Source organism: Macrobrachium nipponense, chromosome 28, assembly GCF_015104395.2.
Source record: "Macrobrachium nipponense isolate FS-2020 chromosome 28, ASM1510439v2, whole genome shotgun sequence".
NCBI lineage: Eukaryota > Metazoa > Arthropoda > Malacostraca > Decapoda > Palaemonidae > Macrobrachium > Macrobrachium nipponense.
This window is the reverse complement of record NC_087217.1, coordinates 1,592,436-1,607,403: the sequence shown is the minus strand read 5'-3', so window position 1 is coordinate 1,607,403 and position 14,968 is coordinate 1,592,436. Positions and strand designations below refer to the sequence as shown.

The window sequence follows — 14,968 nt, the reverse complement described above, 5'->3', positions numbered from 1 at the left end:
AGGAATTATACGGTTTTACAGAGAGAGAGAAAAAAAGGGCGAGTATCACATACATCCGACTCAAGTGAAAAGGATCTTTAAAAATAATCATAAAATATTACCATGGAATATTTCGTTCCCACAAGAAGTACTTATACATAAATGATGTCTATATTAGCCTTTCCTTTTATGAAAAATATATTTTCTAATGTTATCGTCAGACCGACGACTTCCAAGTTAATATTTAATGCAATCGTCGTCCTTGCATTCATCATAAGACGATGCTGTCCTTCCATGGTCGTAGACATTACATGACTTTCATGGGCACCATTGTTGAAAAAAAGTTGAGTAATTGCTATTATAAATTTGCACATTGGTTGTCAACTAATTAATCAATTAATCAATTTACATATCCCCGTGGCCGTAATAATGACACGGGCTACAAAAGGTGGCAAAAAGCTTACTTTCCAAAGGGAGCAGAAGGCATTTCGACACATTTTATGAAGCATGTTTATCATTAGGATGTTTTACCATCTTATGAAGAAAAAAAAAGCTTACAAATGTCTATATGAAACATAGAATTACAAGGTACAGGGAAAATATGGGAACTTCAAAAAGGAAACTATGGTCGCTGTTATTAAAACGAGTTCACACTGCTTCCAGAAAATTTTATCGATAACGCTTAGAGAAAATTTTGTCGATAACAAAAAAAGAAGAAAAAAAAATTATCGAGTAAAACATGAATTAGCGTCACCTAATGCAATGCATATTCATTATTTGCGCTGATTAAACATTTCTTAAAAATCCTTTACTCATTGCATTTATGTAACTTCTATTTCCTAAGGAAAGTTCACAAGAGATTAAATCTCGTTCTACTCCAAATTATGTATGAAGAATAGGAGCATTGGAATTGTAGTACCCTGAAGATTAAATTATCAACTTTACTCGAATAACAAGGAATACAAATATTAAGAATAATTAACAATAGTAACCACTAAATATTTCCAACAAAATGGTATATAACACAATGGAAATGAAAGGAACAACTAAGATATTTTAAGATACTTTGTAATAACCCGTAAGAAAGGAGAAACAAAGAGAAAAACCTTCTGCCACAGAGGAGCTATTCATGTTACTTGTAAAGGTTTCACAAACAACAGACGGTAAACATAATATTAACCAACAACATAATTAAACAAATGGAAAAATTAATGCATATTTATAGAAGACAAGAGTGGCAATAAATATTAAAATATATGTAAATTAATAGGGGACGTTTTGTAAATAACACCACCCTTAAACACATACCGACTGCGGCAAAAACCAACCATATATATTCACATAATAATTAACATATTCACAAGCAATTATATTGAAAATATCAATTGATATTTAAATAATATAATAATAATAATAATAATAATAATAATAATAATAATAATAATAATAATAATAATAATAATAATAATAATAATAGTAATTAAAGAGCTTGAAGAGAATATAAGCATTTAAAAGTATAAAACAAACTGGGATGCTGGATTATGTTGCGAATTAATAAAGTTTTTATTTCGTACAGAGTTAATAGAAGATAAAAATAGGCGAAAAGTTCCTTAAATCGCGCTTTTAATTAATAGAAAAAAAATTGGCGAAAAGTTCCTTATTAAATCGCGCTTTTAGTTGAACAATTATTTACTATAAATCGCATTTTTTAGTCGAACAATTATTTACCTTGAATCGCGTTTTTAGTGGAAGAATGATTAAGATTCGCTACTGGGATGAATTTGTATATAAAAAAAATCATAATTCACAAAAAAAGAATACTGCTGAAGTTGTAATTCCTAAAGGGATTTCCAGTCAATAAATCAATGTTTCCCCACACGCTTCCGAAATAAGTTAACCTTTCACAAAGCAAAGTTTGTAAATTGCAGCTTTTAAAAAAGGAAAATAGCTGGATGACATTAGGACCCTTTTCTTTCTTTTTTCACCAAAATGCGTTCATTATTTTCTTAAATTAACATATCTGTTCGCTCCGTCCTCAAGAACTAACAATGGCCCCTCAGCCGAAAATCGGCCAATAGCTGTGGGTCTGAGCCTGATTGGCCAAGGGCGTCACTCGTCAAGATTAAGTCAAGCAAACAACCAGGTACGACTGGCCCAGAACGTTACAGGGCGTGGCTCTTGCCAGCGATTCACGATTCATGCTCACAGAGAGTTCTGTCATGCTATGCCAACTCACGAACATGAGCACCTCTGATTGGTTGGAATAATGTCGAAAAGGCGGGGATTAGCGATAGAAAATCATGCATGGCGGATTTACAGACTGATCACATTGCCTTTTAGAAAAGATGGATAAAGCTTTTTATTCAGGTTTGTCTAACGTTAGTCCACCCAACACATTGCTTAGTGCTCCTCATTCATGCTCTCAATAAGGGAGCTCATTAGCTTAGCGCTGTAAATGTAAGGCTATAAAATAAATTAGATAGGTAGTAGATAGTTTAGGTACCTGTGAAACTGAAAAAAAATAGATTAAATATAAAGGATATCATAATAACTGCAGCATATATACAAAATATTTTAGACATTTCGATAAGCATTATTAGAAACTGTTAACTGCAATCAAATAAATGGCTTACTTTCGAGAGCGAATTTACAATTCAAAATTCTAAAATAAGAGATCATGTTTCAAGGATAATTTTGTTAAATGAGCAAATATATACGTGCTTTGAGAGATTTTTATAGGTTAAAAATTGTTTACCATTGTCATAAGGAATAATTTAAAGATTTTACATTTAGAAACATTCATGGCTAGTCACATTTAGCCACTCGGGATTACGAAAGCAGCAGCATTTTGCATTTGTGCAAATACTCACTTACCTACCATATTTTTTGTCCCTAATTTCATCTTTCAACATCTCTGTTGAAAAAGTTGCTTAAGGTCTCTTTGATGGTAAAGTTTTATATAGCTTTATTATAAAACTTCACAGCTTATGTAAACAAATAAACTTCAAGCGAAAAAGTTATGTAGAATGAGTATTATGCACTTCAGGATATGATCCCTTGAAATGACATTATATACAAGCAAATTCAATAAGTTTTATATCAAGGAATATTTGTGTTGAAAATTTTCATTTTATCTTCAAATGCATAATACTATAAGCTCGAAGCGCATGATCAAATACATTAATCTCTCTTACATGGATTCAAAGAGACTCCATTACCTGGCCATTCACACCCAACTAATAACTATGACTAAAGGAATATGACAATTCAAATAAACAATATTCATTTCATTCTTACGTCTGGAGAAGTCTGAGGGCATTCGCATGTAGGAAGTCAACTCACTACCTTTATTTTGAGAGCACACAGAAATACACACACACATATATAATGTCGAGATATATAGGACATTTTTTTTTATAGGTTAACAGAAGTACAGTCTACTAATAATTAAACATAATTGTTGATACTCTAGTAATGTTGCAAAAACCTCGACTTTCTCGGGTACGCTAATGTTTTAAGTCCCCTTTCGGTGTAAATGTAAAATTTTGGTGAATTTACCAACTGACCCATTTATGACCTTTTGATAAACTCCCGATAGTCAAGATCTGAAGGGAGGTTGGAGAATACTGACTTTTTCAACAAGAGAGCAAGAGCTATTACACACAATGCATCTTTGTGAATATCAACCTTTCCCAACAACTATGAACGCTTTTAATCTAGAACATGTTGTAAAGATTGTAATTATGATCCTATGGTTATTTCAAAACTGGATTTACTTTGTGACAAAAAATGTGTAAATTAGACTTCTCACAAACTGCCAGGTATTGATGTACTGTGTATCATTCACATTAAACCTCTTCGAACCCATGCATTTCTGCTGGTCTTCTCGATAAATTATTTTCCGTTTACAGTTCTTCAAGTTGTATGCTAGTTAAAGGTGTAATGTAAACTACTCATCTCAAATTACATAACTGCACAGTGTCCTATTTTTCTTACAGTCAGTCATTACTGAAAGAATGAAGAATTCCTCTTCACAAATTACAACAAAATTCTTAAGTTTAACAGATAAATTCAGACACAGACCAGTTTCATATATTATTAGCATCTTTTTAAAATAAGACAAATTTATCATATATATAGCCTACACTGCCTAGAAAGTCTGGAGAAGTGAAACGCGATATGAATTTCATCTTACTACATTGGGACTCAATGCGACTTGCGTTTTAATTAATGAAAAACACTTCTAAATACCGATAGTATTATGAAGAAGTTCTTTTAATTTACTGTTCCTTAAAGCTATACGTACATTATGTTTCCTTACTTTATCAACGTAAATGTTAACAGTGAGTTGGCAAATGTGAAAATTTATTTTCATCATCATAAGCCACCAGTTATTATTATTTAGTTCAATTTCCGATGCTGTTTATATGCTTATTATATTAATTTCGAAAAAATAACTGTAAGCGGAAATTCTATTTGTCAAGTCACCTCTCGTACCATGAGTAGTTTCTATATCGTACCTCAAAGCTGTTTTATTTGCACTATAAATGTTACTTATATAAGAATAGCTTTGACCCTTAAAATGATGTACTTTATTTTCACCTTGTGAATTAAGTTTTTTCTTAGGATTTAATTGCAATTATCAATGAAATGAATTCACACTGCTGTTGCGTCTCCGATCTTTTCTATACGCAAGAATAAAATAAATATTGTTGATTTGAATTGTAATGTTCTTGCGATTAGAACTCTCCTGATTTTAAAACAAAATTCCTTATCTTTGAAAAAATAGTGACTATTATAAAGCGACTTGCTTAACAACATTAACCTCAAAATATTCATATTGCAGTCTAACCGAAATGGAGAATTTTCTTTGACGAGTGCAAATCATAATTTGAAGATTAGCTTACTATAATAAAACGAAGCAATATTTTATGCATCATAAACAGCATTCTCACCATACCCGTAAGAATACATCCGTTGTGCTTATATATATATATATATATATATATATATATATATATATATATATATATATATATATATATATATATATATATTTAATTATACAAGTGCTCATGTGTTTAGTAGTGACATATGTATGTATGTATGCGAATGGGTGTTACATATATATATATATATATATATATATATATATATATATATATATATATATATATATTATATAGTCACATGCCCTGGCATGTCGGCATCTGACATTTCTTGGTGGTCACCTACACATGTATTTAATTAAACCCAACTTTCCTGATAAACTGACTTTATCGAATGGCTATGACGTTAGTGAAAGCATTACTGCCCCGTGTGTGTGTGTGCGTGTTTGTTTGTGTTTGTGTTTGTGTGTGTGTGTGTGTGTGTGTGTGTGTGTTTGTTTGTTTGTTTGTCCTACTAAACATTTTCATCACATGCAGACAAACAAACCGCAACAAAGAGAGATCCTTGTACCACAGAAGATAGATTACAAAAATACATCTTTATTACTGCACCGTCTCCAGACCTTATATAATACCCTTCTTTAACCTCATCTCTTACAGGGCTAGCAAATCTCTTATGTTTACTCCTGCCACCTTCTCCTCTGCCCCGGAAACTTCACCTTTTCCCCTGAATCGGACGGTAGATAGAAGACCAGCACCGTCAGGAAGGATATACCGACGCAGGGAATGATGAGGTTGACAGTGTAGAACAACGTCTTCCGGCGCATCGTCAAGTTGAAGGTGATGTCTGTGGAAAGAAGGACAAATTAAAACCTTGTGGCACCAAAACAAAGATGACCGCTACTTCGACTTGGATCATTTTATACGGCAGTGCATGGCTGAGAAAAAGGAGTTACAAGATACTATAGTTCTTGAAATGGATTCGATTTTACGATGGAACAGATGAACATTACCAAATTAATTCACTTGTGTTAATATTTATTTACTCAACTTATAAATGTTCTTGATGTTAAAAAAGTATGCATGTATGTATGTATGTGCGTATGTTCTCACACATACAGACCCATGTACCCCAAATGTTATGATGATACGTGATTACAAGTGGAAGTGACAAGGAATTCAAGAATAGCATGGAAGGCGCATTACAAAATACATAGGTTGCGAAAAATTTTTAAAGTTAGATTAAACGTACACAGGTGCAACATGACATAAAACAAAAGTTGTTCCTGACTAATACATTGTTTTCTTTGTTCCTTCCGGCTGCCATCGATACACACAAACACACACACACACACACACACACACACACACACACACACACACACACATATATATATATATATATATATATATATATATATATATATATATATATATATGAACGCATAAGCATTTATCAGTCACAATTCCCTTTGGGATTTCGATATTACACGACATTTGCGTTAATCTTTGTAAATATAAAGAGTGACACCGTGTAATGATCTATCTATCTATCTATTTATATATCACATATATATATATATATATATATATATATATAATCTATGTATATATATATACATATATATATATATACACATATATGTATATATAATATTATATATATATAATAATAATATATATATATATATATATATATTAGAGAGACGAGAAAAAGATATGAGAGAGAGATGCGGAGGAGGAGGACGAGCGGAGATGACGGAATGGTAGAGAAGAGGAGGAGAGGAGAGAGGACAGAGAGACGAGAGAGCTGCACTATCCCCAAATGCCAGTGTTTTTTTTTTTTTTTTTATTTATATCAGTTGACGGAACTTCAAAATCATCCATTAATCCTTTTCCATGTATTGGATTGTAATACAAAATACTACAATAAATTACAACTATCCAACTTTGAAACATGCACCACAATCAGCACCAAATAATGAAAACTATCTCTAAACAAAGCGATCAAACGAAATTAATATCCGCTTTTTAGCCAGCCCAGTCAAACGTTCTGCCAGGAAAATTCCAAAATAGAGTAATGGAAGTACCGTGAAAACATTATGTTAAAGTTACTGTTTTGCATTGCCAGTCATTACGCCTGCATGTGATAGGAAAACGATACGCGAAATTCTAGGGATTCTCAACAGGAAAAGGATACGCGATATTCTAGGGATTCTCAATAGGATAAGGATACGCGAAATTCTAGGGATTCTCAACAGGAAAAGGATACGCGATATTGTAGGGATTCTCAATAGGATAAGGATACGCGAAATTCAATGATTCTCAATCAGAAAGTTTGACACTGATGGCTGAAAATCTCAGTGACATTTTCCTTTGTTTGGAGAGATTTTTAATTATTTGATGATTATGGTGCATCTTTAAAAGTTAGAATGTTGCAATTTATAGTGGTATATTGTTTTATAAACAACTGAAAGCCAAAGCAAAGTAGTTTTGCTTGGTGCAAAACATTCATACATATCTGTTACTTAATCTTTACGGTTTCATGGTAAATTTCCTTTTATATCACACTACGATAACATGCAATCATTTAACTTAAAGATGAGAACTAAATCAGGATCTATTCATGAATGATAACTTTATCCAAACTGATCCAAGAACAATAGTGTTTAAAAAAAAAATTTTTTTTTTTTTCGTTTCGCTCTACTGCCAATGGCAGACACAATTCTAAAAGCAACAAATCATACCTTTGGCTCTCACAAAATTCGTATATATGTCTATTACTTCAGCTATAGCATTTTTTTTTCTATTTTTTTTTTTTTTGGAAAATTATAAAAATTCGTTATCCGATAACATCGCCTCCTTCCGATTTTTACTTTTGTATTCCATTTTTGAACGCACCACAAGTTACAAATATTTGTCTTTAAAATGTCATGACCACGAAAGCTGACTTGACGTCAAACAATCAAGGATAAAATATAAGTAAACAGAAATACGGACAGAAAGAAACCACCACCTCTGAAACAGACATCCTCTTGACGATGCTGAAACCTGGTTTATAGTTATGCACTATAATCTACTGTAATTCTGTTCATCACTACGAATTTAGCAACTGAAAAAAACCAATGGCAAAAACTCATTCGGTAACCTGCCAGGGGAGACCAATTCATTGGCAGCCGTAAGAGCATAACTAACATTTTTCTACCAAATGTAAACCCCAATCAACCTAGCACTTGTCACTGATCTCACAAGTCACCCCATTAAAAAAAAAATTTTCTCCAAGAAGAGAGCTTAAGTCTCAAGTCCATACTGATAAATTTGCACTCAATCAAATTTTAAAATAATATATCTACCATTCACTGCAATGATAGGGAAGTTGGTTAGTGTACCCGGACTTAATTGGGGATTAGTAGATAATAACTATATAGCTTAAAATCACATAATAATTGTTAGAAAAAGGTATGAAAGCTGTCTGTCTTCACATGTCTTCAGACGTACTAGACGATGGATGTGTCATCCTTGATTAGTATAATTTCCATGTCCTGAGGAAAGAACCTGAGTGAGCAATTCCCTGAAAAGGAAAACGAAATTGTTAAGAGGGGACCGAAAACAGTACCTTGGTAATGTGAAGTCCCATAGTTCTGTCGTTAGTTACAGATCTAATTAATGAAACGGTGACTTGCCGAAAGTCTCTAAGATCGAAACCCTGTTAACCGCCTGCCATTTCCCCCCAAAAAATCTAATCACACTAATGACACCATTATTTCAAATCAAGGTAGGTTGCTAATACTTGGCCATAGATCTTCCTTAAGAAATGCTCTTTGCCTGCAACAACAAATGAGACCTCTGCAACATATACTTCCCATGTTAATATGTTCTACTCACAAGATGTGCAGGTCTCAAGACATATGGCTATAGTCGAGGATCTAGTTTTCTGAGTACACCCAATATCCCTATAGTGGTGAAATATTCATTCCTGTACATAACGATCCCTAGTTCAGAACTTGTATCGATTATACAACAAAACACCACTGATGTGCAAATATCTCTAGTCAATGTGGATATGCTGTTTACCTTATGTACTCAAAGTATTCTATATATCCATAAATATCAAGAGTATGAAACTCTTAAGTGTTCACTCAAATGATTGTGTAATCATCTGCTGTAACAGCTGGAGTTAAGTAACCCATGAAGTAAACACAACCAGGAACTAAGGTACAAATTTCACATGATATCAGATATGAAAATCAGACAACTTGAGGTTCTAGGATAAAAAAAAAGTGGGGGGGGGGGGGGGGTTGTTAGGGGGTGGTGACCTGTTCCGATTTCTTCAAGTGAAATGTACTTCAGGTTAAGTAACTAACCCTTAGAAGAATTTCAAATAGCAGGGACAAAAAAAAAAATATATATATATATATACACAACGCAATAATCAAAGTATTCAGGAGAAGCCTCATTCCGTCTCCATCCTGATGATCCCTAATGACGACTATCATTTCAATATGCTGCTAATAAGAAATAAAAGTCCAACTAAGTACATAAATTGATACATTTCCAATGGTCATGTAAATACCTTCAAACTATGTCATATGAGTATACAAAACTCATGAGGTATTTACACACTTAATAATACCATAAGGCCTTACGCCATATACCACGGCGAAAAACAAGACCAAAACAGAATTTTTGGCGACATGCTTTATGAGTGGTCTAAAAACATGATGATGATTAAGATACAAAAACATCCTCTTAACCTCAACTGCAAACGGACCATTCACTAATAGGGAAAAATAATATGTATCAGATACGCTGCTTCTTTGTTCCTTTGTAAAATGGTAAAGGAATAACATGAATACAGATACTCCATTAATGCCTACAGAAAATTAAGATATGAACGCAAATGCTGAAACGAGAGATTTACCTGAAAGCTCTTCAAGAACTAAATAGAAAACTGAGGGTAAAATAACTCTGTACCAACTTTCACAGTAACATTAGTAATTTACTCATGTTTCACTATCACAAATAAAATAGAAAGCGCACCTCCTGTATATAAAAGATAATTCGTAAATTTACATTTTAATATGTATATATATATATATATATATATATATATATATATATAATATATATATATATATATATATATGTATATATATATATATATATATATATATAATATATATAATCACAAATCCACGACCTATTCATATTAATATATATTAACCCCACAAAAATCATTAAATATCAAATACACCGTACCTTGGGAGTAACATACTCTCACACGAGGAACTATAAATTCAAAGACCCAGGTTTGAATCATGGGTGAGGCAAATACACTTTCACCCTCTTTACGGGTGAAAGCTATTCCCAAGCTATGGTAAATTCAATATTACATGATATTTGTGGCTATACCATATATATATATATATATATATATATATATATATATATATATATATATATATATATAGAGAGAGAGAGAGAGAGAGAGAGAGAGGAGGAGAGAGAGAGACGAGAGAGAGAGAGAGAGAGAGAGAGAGAGAAAGACTTCTATCACGATAATAAAATTTGAACAGACTATCTGACCATGAGAAAAGTGAAACAATTGCCTTTGAGGTCTTTTGCTTTTTTATCGTTAGGCGTTTTCAGGCAGGCCAAATACTCTAGTATGTGTACAGGTATAATATATATCTTATAGTTTATTTATATGTATTATTATATAATTAATTATATTATATATATATGATTATAATATAAGTATATATATATATATTATATATATATATTATAGAATATATTATATAATATTATATAATATTATATATATATATATAGCATATATATATATATATATAAATATATATATATATATTATAATGTATATATATATATATCTATATATATGTATTTATATATATAATATCTATATATATATATATATAGTATAATACATATATATATATATATATATATATATATATATATATATGATATATATATATATAATATATGTAATATAATCTATATATATATATATATACCATAAATGTATTATTATTATATAGTATAATAGATATATATATATATATTTTAATATATATATATGTATATATATAGTGTGTGCGTGTGTAAAGGTGTCTAACAACCGTTCCTATTTGATTATTTAATGAATTTTTATAATTCTTTATAAGAAAATTAATCTTTTAAGGGGAAGAAATTAAATTATTACGTATAACTAACCAAGTATGCTTGAGCACTAATATCATCCTCAAAATTCTTTTAAATCCCGAGTATCGATCGACAAATGATAGCTTAAAAACATTTGTAATCTCGGTTAAGGTTTCCATTTTTCTCCAATTATTCTCTCTCTCTCTCTCTCTCTCTCTCTCTCTCTCTCTCTCTCTCTCTCTCTCTCTCCTGTTTTTCCATGATATACCTGTTAAAATAAAGCTCAACGATCTGTCTACTCTCTCTTTCCCTTCGGCACCGAGGGCCAAACAGACCCATAGACAATACAATCTGGTCACAGAGCGAACACAACGCCAATTAAGGAAACAGGTTCCAACAGGTTCCACCGACGAGGGGGACAAGGTGAGGAGACAGGGCGACCACATCGAACACTGACAAACAACAGATATTTTGAAGTGAAAATGGCCTCTCTGGAGAAACAATATCCTTAGTTTAAACATCTCAAATGTTCCTTATGCTACATTCCATATACTATACCTAACTACAGGTATGAATTCTTTTAGATTACCCCTTTCTTCACTTTTTCCTCTACTCACTGGGTACGTAAGGTTATCAAATTGAATTATTACCATTGTGGCCACTATTTAAGTTATCACTGCAGAATTCTATGTCGCATATTCTTTTCCTGAAAAGATATTTTTCTAACTATTATTGTCATTAACTGTTTAAATTTATTTCCAAACTAACAAAAACAACCGAGTATGAAAAGGATATAGAAGAAAATATATTATAGGTAATTAATTGTAATAAAGCTCCAGAAATCGAGAAAGCCGAATAAATAAACGGCAATGATACATGAACAAAATAATTTGGATTAATTTCCACTGAAAAATGTCATAATTTCTTTATGTTATTTTATTTCCTTTCACAAAGGCCATATTGTCATCAGCATAGTTACCCGATTACTTTGTCCTCCCCATCTACTTTCAAAAATAGCAAGAAGTTGCCATTTGGTTACAATACACATCAGTGACAAGTACAAAAAAGTTATAAAAACAATTGGAACCTGATCCTCCCTTGGATTCTCACCAAAATCTCGTCAGCTGTTCCTGGGAACATTGCAAGTCTTTCCCAAAACTTTCGTTTAAGTCTGCCAAAGGCAGGCAGACAACCTCAATCAAAACTTATTTCCTTAATTGACTGAGTTTTTATTAATATCACAAGCAGAAAAATTCAAATTTGACATTTTTCTTCATGTACCTTTCCATTGTCTATTCCTCACTGTATCACAGGTCTCATCCGATATCCCTGGTTTTCATCGCTATCCCATATTCCAGTACTTACGGGAGATGAAATTTAAATTCTTCAAGATAAACCATTCATTACTTAATATTTGTTTCTTCTCAGATACGGATTTTAGAATTACTATTCTATATGACAATAATGGCCACAATGGCCCTGGTGAGAGTCCCAAAGTAATGCAACAAATCCTTCTACAGCTGGATGGAAGTACACAATTTAAGAGTAACTGAACATTCAACAAATACTGCTGTTATGGGATGCTCACAGCTTCAGCACTCACTCGACCCCAGCAGTTGTCCTTTGGTGGAAGACTTCAATACTTCTGATCAGGTCTTCCAATGAAGGCCTTTTGTCACGCATATCATCCGAGTGCTGGTTTATGGCCCTGTTATTGCAATGGATTTGTAGTCACCTCCACATAACTGTCCTCAAGATACCAAGAGGTATCAAGAGGTTTGCATGCCTCTTTCAAACTTGCAAACCCTGTTGATATTAAGACTCCTTGGGTATCCAGGGGACTGCTATTCTACTGCGTTGTGGTAGATGAAGACTCTCAGGGATACTTTTGATGTTACTCCATTGTAACACCTCTCCAAAATGCATCTTCTTGTCTAGGCAAAGCCCTACTTGACCTTCTGATACATTAATATAATTTTACTGTTGTCTGTAAAGTTTGGGGCTTTTGTCTAATTCCTAAATTTTCATCTCTATAATGTCGCTGATATATCCATTGTTTGCCAATATGTCGCACTTGCTCTAGTTATGCAGGTAAGAAGTCCTCTTCTGAATTAGTCTCGACACTCTTCATACATTATGGACAATATTGGGTTCATGTCTTTTTTCTTCTTTTTTAATAGTAATGAAAATGTCTATAACTGGTTCACTTAAGGTAGATTCTTGAGTGAGCCCTTTGCCTACGAGACGTTAGTGTGGCGGCCGCTGATTGGCTGGGAGCTGACTACCTCCCGTTACCAGCCAATCAGCAGCCACCAAACAAACGTCTCGTAAGAATAAGGCTCATCCGAGAATCTACCTTAAGTGAATCAGTTATAGTGGTTATTGCAAGTCTTATCTTCCACCGCTGCCAAGTACAATTTGGCTAATAGAACTACAAGGGGTGACCCGAATGATTACTCCTACTTGCCTGAAAAGTATTTCCCTATGTGACAGGAAAGGGCCTCCATCGTGCATGCCATCAGAATACACGTTTCCAGTTTTTAGTTTTTTAGGAACCGGGAATGAGTCCATTAAAGACTTGACATTGGTTTGGGTGAGTTGCAAGGTTGCTTGTACTGGGACATTGGTAGAAAGGCAGTCTACAACTAGGGATGCTAAAACTTTATCAGATTCGGTAGTTTTAAGAAGAACGTCAATGAATTTAAAGGAAGACGTCAAAGATAACCTGTTGTTCAGTGGTTTATAGTCATCATATTGTATATGCTGCGGTTGTCATTTAAGAAATTATAGGTCTAACTGGGTTACGAGGTTTGTTTGTGTATGTGTATGTGTGTGATATGTATATAACATTAAAAATATGTACTTAATTATATACATATATACATATATATATATATATATATATATATATATATATATATATATATATATATTAATTAAGTACATATTTTTAATGTTATATACATATCACACACATACACATACACAAACAAACCTCGTAACCCAGTTAGATCTATAATTTCTTAAATGACAACCGCAGCATATACAATATATTATATATATATATATATATATATATATATATATATATATATATATAATAATATATCTAATATATATATATATATGATATATACTATATATCAAATTCACGATTGAACAAGAGACTAACAATCAACTACATTATTTAGATATTTCAATTACACGCTCCTCTGAAGGCCTCTCTAATGTTTTTAGAAACAAAGACATTCATTGGTTTTGGTACAAATTCTTTATAGTTTTTGTTCTCTTGATTTTAAGATTAATGCCTTATTAACCATGCTTCACCAAGCCATTGCTTCATCCTCTAGTTGGCAAGCTTCCACCCAGGTATTCTTTATACACCTCTCCAAATTTTTAAATAATATTTTCGTTCCACGTCATCTTACTCCTCACATTCCTAAATTACCTTTCTATTCCAGTCTTCCTTTTATGCACGATACAACCTTTTATAAGGAACTCCAATCTTTAATATCCGGTCATCTTCCTGCCGTGAAAATCAAAATTATGCTCACAAACCCACTGAATACCGGTAGCCTTTTCAGCCTCAAAGACCGTTTCGATCCATTAATGACCTTGTGTGTTATTTAAAAGTTTACTTGTCCTCGATGTAATCTAGGAACTTAATTGGATCGACACATAGGTTACTTAAGGTCCGAATCGACGGTTTTAGAGCTGTCAGCTATAGAACTGGCAATAAAAACTTTCAAATCCCGCATTTTCCAACATAAGTGATCATATCGATAAATGTAAATATTCCATTCAGTTCAAAGACTTTAATGTTCTGGGCTGAGCCTCCAATCATAAGATTTTAACAACTGATGAACCACTGTTTATTAAAAAACTGGTCTCCTCACTGAACACCCATGCCACGTCTACATGTCTGTATCTCT

At 32.5% G+C, this 14,968-nt stretch overlaps 1 protein-coding gene across 7 annotated transcripts in view; it reads right to left on the bottom strand.

Annotated features, from left to right (window-relative positions):
- The window catches only part of LOC135201370 (acetylcholine receptor subunit beta-like 2), a 658,252-nt gene that overhangs the window by 53,922 nt on the left and 589,362 nt on the right, over nucleotides 1-14,968 (bottom strand). For all 7 annotated transcript variants that reach the window (XR_010311516.1, XR_010311517.1, XR_010311518.1 and 4 more), the window contains exon 7: nucleotides 5,588-5,715. Coding sequence is in view for 4 of the 7 variants with exons in the window: in XM_064230214.1 (XP_064086284.1) it covers nucleotides 5,588-5,715 (128 nt within the window). In the remaining 3 variants the exon portion in view is untranslated. The remainder of the gene's footprint in view (nucleotides 1-5,587; nucleotides 5,716-14,968) is intronic.